General features: G+C 37.0%; 1 protein-coding gene across 2 annotated transcripts in view; it reads left to right on the top strand.

Moving 5' to 3' along the window:
* The window catches only part of PLOD2 (procollagen-lysine, 2-oxoglutarate 5-dioxygenase 2), a 113,090-nt gene that overhangs the window by 41,781 nt on the left and 63,451 nt on the right, over positions 1-7,858 (top strand). For both annotated transcript variants that reach the window (XM_006869865.1, XM_006869864.1), the window contains exon 2: positions 2,943-3,034. In XM_006869865.1, the coding sequence (XP_006869927.1) occupies positions 2,943-3,034 (92 nt within the window). The remainder of the gene's footprint in view (positions 1-2,942; positions 3,035-7,858) is intronic.

Here is a 7,858-nt window from a genome sequence, read left to right as displayed (position 1 = left end):
TATGAAGAGTTTGCTTTTCTTTTTATCAATGATTGAATAAATCACATGGTTTATACATATAGATTAATGTTCTTCAAAAAATATACTTTTGAGACTATTCACATGTGCCACTGTAATTGTTGGAAGGTTTCCTTATTATAGTTTTCTTGATTAAAACATTGTACCTTATACTTAGAAAAAAAAAAAGTTCATCCTCAAAATTTCATTATTGGCTTAATAATTATTCAAGTTTTATATAGTTTTTGCCATTCTATTCTAAGAACCCTGGTGGTGCACTGGCTAAGCACTTGGCTGATAGTCAAAAAGTCAGTGGTTCAAATCCACCAGCCATTCCATCGAAGAAAAATGTCAATCTTCTTTTGCAAAGATTGCAGCCCTGGAAAACCTGTGGGGCAGTTCTTGTTTGTCCTATAGGGGGTGCTATGAGTTAGGATTGACTAGAAGGCAATGAGTTTTTTTTGCTTTTCTATTTTATTAGTTAAAGATGTTTTAGTGTATCTTTGTTTCTTTAATATTATGAGTCAGAATCTGACTCCAAGGCATTTAACAACAACAATGCATAGAAAGATGTTGGAGACAAACCATGCCTAACTATTCTGTTATACATACAAATCTGATTTAAAGACAGGCTGATGAAATGAACTCTTTAGCAACTGCCTATAACTGCCTATAATGTTATCAGGAGTCCTGGTGTGGCGCTGTGGGCTAATGCTTCACACTGCAAAATTGTTTGAACTGCAAGCTTGGTGGTTCAAGCTCACTAGGTGTTCCTTGGAAACCCTACACAGGGTCCGTATGGGTGAGAATCAACTCAATGGCACTTCAAAACAACAACAACATAATGTTATAAAACATACCTTTTAAAAATAAAAATGACAAATTTATCACTTGTTTTTTATTTTATATAATTAGCAGTTTGTTGTTGTTAGTGCCATCGAGTCAATTCTGATCCATAGCAACCTTGTGTAGGATTTCCAAGGAGTGGCTGGTGAGCTTGAACTGCTGGTCTTGCAGTTCAAACTGACTTTGCAGTCCAATGCATTAACCCACAGTACATTAACCCACAGCCATACGAGGACTCCAGTTAGCAGTAGTACACTTACTTTTACTTACTGCTTTCTCATTAGTCCACATTCCACATTTACAGCAACAGTGAAAAAAATTACTGTCCTATTATTTACATTAGTGATGTACATCCAACAGTAATCAAAACCGAAGTGAAAGGTGAAAGTAATGCTGGTTGTGATAATTAAGATCATGAGTCAATTTGGCTGGGCCATGATTCTCAATGGTTTGCCAATTGTGTAATGATGTAATTTGGCAGTTTTGTAATGATGTATTTCGTCCTCTACTTTGTGGGTCCGGTGTGGTTGTGGTCATCCTCCATTTTTGCATAATGCTAATTTTCATATAACAACCTTTTCTTTGGAACCTAACCAAGTTGATAAGCGTAGAGGGGTATACTGGGAAACAACAGGGATCCTTATGTAGCATATGACTGTGAGGCATGGTTGTTGTTGTTAAGTGCTGTCCAGTGGATTCAGACTCATAGGGACCCTGTTTAGGGTTTCCAAGATGCAGCTGGTGAGCTTGAATCGCTGATCTTGCAGTTCAAACAACTTTGCAGTCTGACGCATTGTAGGACTACATTTTTTGAACTTGGCCTGAGTCATTAGCTTGAGTAACACTTCTGTCTACCAGAAGGTCTGGCCAACATTGTTTTCAATATTAGAGATGGTGAAATTCCTACTGTAAATTTTATTTCAGAAATGTAAACATGTTGGACTTATTAGCAATATAGCCAGCTCGCTGCATATGGTAATGTTGAACTTAATCTGTGGTGTAGCTCACTCGCTCTATAAAAAGATCTGGACAGTCAAAACCGAAGTTAGTAACCGATTCTTATGAGTTATGTAAAAAGTTAAATATCAAAGATTCTTTTAAAGCACTCATTTTATTAAGAGAAAGGATACTTAAAGTAGTATGCTATTTATTTTTCCAAGATGAAACCTATTTTTTTTTATTTTGAAATTTATGAATGTAGTATGTCAAATTTTCTTCATCACTTAAGTCCTGTTTGAAACTGTAAATGAAATTTTGCTTTAGAGAAAGTGTAGGGAATTGACAAAGTACTTAGGAATATATTTCCTTGGGACTTGATAACATTAAGGGAAATTACTTTTATTTTTCTTTTAGTATTGATTTCTTATAATGAAAATGTAAGAAATACCTCTTCCATGAAAAATCTAAGTATATTGATTGATATTTATCTTCATGGAAACATTTCCCTCTTTTTTGCTAATAAAGTTTGCATTTATTATTTTTTTTCACAAATTACGCTTGCTTTTATTTAGTTGTTTAAATTACTCTTAGAATTTGTTCATATCAAGTTGTTTTTAATTAATCCTATTGTTGTTGTTAAGTGCTGTTGAATGGGTTCTTACTCATAGTGACCCTGTGAAATTCCTGAGGAGCTGCTGGTGGGTTTGAACCATCGACCTGTGGTTAGCTGTCCAGTGCTTACTCTACAGAGCAAACCAGTACAGCAGTTTCCCTCTGGCTTGTAAGGTCCTGTTAGAATCCTCACAATTTACTTTTCATTTGGCAGGAACATAACTAGTTTGAACTGCCTTTTTTTTTTTTTTTTTTTTTAACAGCTCTTTGTTTAGTCTTATGTATACTAATAAAGTCCTCCATGGACTTAACTGATGTCTGTAATTTGCTATAAACCCAGTGCCATAAGAAACCCTAAATAGGGTTTCAAAGGCTGTACATTTTTATGAGCACAGGAAGCCTTATCTTTCTCCCACAGAGGCTAGAGACTTGAATGGCTGGTCTTATGGTTAGTAGTCCCGTGCTTACCCATCAGAACCACTGTTGTAAAGTGCTAATGTTTAACCTCTTGGTAACCCCCCCCCCCTTTTTTTTTTCTGTCTTTACAGATAAATTATTAGTCATAACTGTAGCAACAAAAGAAAGTGATGGATTCCACCGATTCATGCAGTCCGCCAAATACTTCAATTATACTGTGAAGGTATGGCATATCTTTTAATTCATGTTGATGTCAGAATATTTCCCTTACAAAATCTGTAATCCACAAAGGGATTTTAATTTTGTTAGTTTATATATAGTTACTTTTTAAAGGAAGTGTTTTAAACTTGCTATCACTTCACAATAATTTCTTAATATTTACTGTTGCTTTGTATAAATAAGGTATAGAAAATGTTTTTACATATGTATGTATGTATGAGAGGGCTTCAGAAAGCTCCTGGAAAAATTCCATTATCTTTTTGAACTCCACTCGGATGTACCCATAGCATGGAGATGAACTCCATAGCACCGAACAGCACAGCATACACATGCACACACACACATACTTTTTGGATCACATACAAGCACAATATAACTAAGATTAACAGGATTTTGTTCTATGTACTTTGAAGATTTTTATCCATGTTGTGTTTGTCTACCATGTGTGTTTGTTTACAGAAAATTAGAGACATGAGAGTGAAGGGGATAACTTTTGGGACCCGTCAGGGCTTTGAACTAGTTCAATGTGATTCAATGATTGCCATTGTTACAAGAGTTATGTACACATTGCATAGCTTTCTATTGCCCATGGTATTGTGACCTGAGTAGGAAACAAATCTGTGCCCCACTCAGTGACTGACCTCATTGATCTGATTGCTCTCCAAAGTCTTCCCAAGAATCCAATCTCCCATCACAGCTCCCTGAAACTTTCAGGGGAAAGACTGTGCCAGGGATTTTGGAGAGCACCATTACTGGTTCTTCTGCCAAGGGCTTCTCCAGGCCTTTCATCATGTTCAGCTCTTCTAGGAAATTCCTTGCCTTCTTTCTGTCTCTTCTGCTTCTTTTTTTCCCTTTCTGCTTCTTCCTGCTGCTTATCTTACTGATTCTTTGTATTCTTAAAACCTCTTTGGAATGATTTTTCAATATACGGCACTTCAACCAGGTCCACAAACAGAACTGTTGGGGTCAGAGACACTTCATTTGTGTTTGTTGTTGTTGTTGTTAGGTGCCATCGAGTCGGTACTGACCCATCATGACCTTCTGCACAGCAGAACGAAACACTGCCCGATCCTGGGCCAACCTCACTACTGTTGGCACACTTGAGTCCATCGATGCTGCCACATGGCCAATCCATCTCGTTGGGGTCTTCCTCTTTTTCTCTGCCCCTCCACCTTACCAAACATGATATCCTTCTCCAGTGACTGGTCCCTCCTGACAGTATGTCCAAAATATGAGAGACGAAGTTTGGCCATCTTGGCCTCCAAGGAGCACTCTGGCTGTACTTCTTCCAAAAGAGATCTATTGTTTCTTTTGGCAGCCCATGGCACTTTCAATATTCTCCTCCAACACCATAACTCAAAAGCATCAATTGTTTTACGGTCTTCCTTATTTACTGTCCATCTTTCACATGCATATGAGATTATTGAAAATACCATTGCTTGGGTCAGGAGCACCTTAGTCTTCAAGCTGACATCTTTTCTCTTCAACACTTTAAAAAGGTCTTGTGCAGCAGATTTGCCTAATGTAATACGTCATCTGATTTCTTGACTGCTGCTTCCGTGAGTGTTGATAGTTGATCCAAGAAGATTGAAGTCCTTGACAACTTCAGTCATTTGTGTATCAGGCTACAATTCACCTCATTTGCATAGTCTACTGGCCAATCACTGTAAGGAATATGCCATTCACAGGTCAGTCCAGGGCCAGACAAAAAGCATCAAAATCAAATTGTTAACAGGTTACCCAGGAAATATCTATCAGCCTTACAAAAGCAATAAACTCTCTTAGTAGAAAACTTAGGCAAATGTAACTCCTCAGAATTTAGGGGGGAAATAGGTTAAGCTGTTTTTCCAAATAACCAAGAAGGCAAAGGGCTTCATAAAGATCTCATTTCTCCTCAATAAATCATCAACAGGAACCTCGAGAATTTGATAGATCTAATAAACTGAACTGTACAAAGTGTTTCCTGCCACTTTTTTTTTTTCTTTTGAGAAAGGAAGGTCTATCTCTAGAGTCTTTTCTTCAGCTAAGAGAATATGAGACGTCCCAAGAAGGAAAAAGAGAAAGAAAAGAACTTAGGCAGAAAGAGAAGAAACTTGCTTTTTGCATGGGGGAAAACAGAGATAGTCTAATAGGTAACATAGGAAAAAAAAATAGGTTTTATTATGTAACCACTGGAATACTAGACTGAGATGTTAACATAGAACCAGTACTAAAGCTCCTAAATTTTACTAAAGGGATCTAGTGTTAATGCCCAGCTGTTTAATACAGGATGGATGAAAAATATGTTTGGATAGGTGAGACGTATAGAAGTCTGCTCCAATGGAGATACTATTGGGAGTGCAGTGGCTCTGTAAAACCATAATGTCAGTGGTTCGAGCCCACCAGTTGCTCTGTGTTAGAAAGATGAAGCTTATGGTCTCAGAAAGATGTGCAGCCTCAGAAACCCTATATAGGGTCACTTTGAGTAGGAAGTAACTTGACAACACTTAACAACAACACTACTGAAGTAATAAAAAAATCAGGGTAAAATAATTCTGAAGTCTAATGAGGGTATTTTTTTTTGGTTCAGACAAGGGGAGGGGTAGAATGTGTCTTTTATGAGAAGTATTATGTTAGAAATAACCCTGTATAGGGTCACTATGTGTCTGAACTGACTCCACGGCACATACCACCACCACCATTATGTTAGATACTTTATATGTGATATGCTGTTATGATATGCTAATGATTAATATTATATTCATCAAGTAAGGTAAATATTAACTTTTTTCCTTTCTAAGGGTTAGAAAAACGTGCCCAAAGGTACACAGATATGAAGCATCAAATTTTGAACCCAGCCTAATTTGACTGACTTTGGAGTTAATGATTTACCTGTTGTCTTTCTGTTATGTAGTATAATGGTTCTCAAAGTGTAGTCCTTAGACCACCAACATTAGCATCACTGGTAACTGGCTAGAAATAAAAACTCAATTTTGGATACAGTAGTCTGTGTTTTAATCAGATCTCCCTGTGATTTTGAGGCACATTAAAGATTGAAGAACATAGAGTGATTCTTAGTGTAGTGCACAGTGTAGAGCAGATTTCACAGATGTGGTTAGCTCCAGGCATTATTGCCAGATTGAAAAATACACAAAGCCTGTGCAGCAAGTCTTGGGGCTAGAGAGGACGTTTTGGGGGCAAGATCTATTATTATTATTATTATTTTTGATTGGCCCCAATATGAAACCAGACCTACATCAATCTGAGTTTCCTTGATAGGCTGACATTTATCCTCAATATAGGTGTTGATGAAAGGGAGGTCTGTCTGCTGAGTCTTTTTGACAATGATGGTACGAGATACAAGACTAGAAGCCTTTTAGGAGTTATATTTGGTTTGAAGTTACTTAAACTTGGAGCTTATAGTATGTATGCTGCTGTCAATATTTATTTTATTCTTTTGTATTCCTGTTTCATTGGATCCCTTTTTAGTCCCTCAAATTTCTTAATGTATCATTACTGTGGCAACTTCAGACTTTGATTTTATAAAAAACTAAGATAGGAAGTATTTGTATAGAAAGCTATTATACCTTTGTTTCCTCAAGGTTAGTGTGTCAGTTCTAATTGAGGAGCCTGCTGCCTGAGAATTAAGCATGGAGTGAAGAAAAACACTACGGGGTTAGCTTTAATTCATTGTACTTAGACAAGTTTTTGCATTGACAAATTATTAGTAAGCTTTTCTACTTAATGCGAGGTTAAGGAAAAGAGTTTTACTAACTTGTAGGGTTCCAATTCATTCATGACAGATTTATTCCAAAGAAAACATTTTAAACATCTCTCTGTGATCAATGGATGGCTGCAGCAAGTTGTCTTGGTAATAGTACACTTGTCTTAGTCTATTAAAAGTCGTTAAAAATGGTCCAATCAGAACAGTGGCTTCAGAGGGAATGTGCTGTGTCAGTTAAATTCAAGATGGAGAGGTAGCTCAGAAAGTTATGGTGGCTACTTTTTGGCATTCCAAAGTGATAAACTGCTTTCTTAAGTGCATAGACATAGATGGAAGATTATGTCAGGAAATCATAGCTACTTCACATTTTGTTATTTTTGTATAATGAAGATTTCTATTATTTTTTAGCAATGCTTTTTGAGTTACCCTTGCATAGTTTGAGACATCTAAAGGTAAGGAGGGAGGTGTTTACCTGATGCCCTCCTCTGTGTTTCACCAAATAAGTTATTTTGGTTCAGTAGGAAAATCTCTTAAAACCCACAGGAGTCACTAAACTTCATGGGATTTCAGTGTTCATCTTACAGTGTTCCTGTAAGATTGAAAACATTTTGTGAAAAATCTGTTCATGTCTTTTTTTATTTTAATCTGAACGAATAGAAATAAAATACGAGAAATACTCTCTGAGATCTTCTTGCCTCCCCCTTGGATTACACTTGTTGCTTTTTGAAATTATCTCACTGGGAATGATCTTTCTTGGGAATGGATAGCATTGATGAGTTATAACCTGACCTCAGTATAAAGTTGTTTCATTCTAGCATCATGATGTAGTGAAACTTTAAATGAGTGATTACTTTGCAATACTGTGCAAGTTACTGATGACTCCCAGCTCTTTTCTTATGTTGTTGTTGTTGTTGTTAAGTGCCGTCGAGTCGGTTCCGACCCATAGTGACCCTGTAAAGGGTTTCCGAGGGTGTAAATCTTTACGGGAGTAGAAAGCCTTATCTTTCTCACGCGGAGAGGCTGGTAGTTTCGACCACTGACCTTAAGGTTCGCAGCCCGATTCGTAACCACTATGCTACCAGAGCTCCATAGTTTGAGTATTACTCAGGGGTGAAATATTGCTTT

Source organism: Chrysochloris asiatica, unplaced genomic scaffold (assembly GCF_000296735.1).
Source record: "Chrysochloris asiatica unplaced genomic scaffold, ChrAsi1.0 scaffold00136, whole genome shotgun sequence".
NCBI lineage: Eukaryota > Metazoa > Chordata > Mammalia > Afrosoricida > Chrysochloridae > Chrysochloris > Chrysochloris asiatica.
The sequence above is the reverse complement of the archived record's forward strand: the minus strand, read 5'-3'. Positions and strand labels throughout refer to the sequence as shown.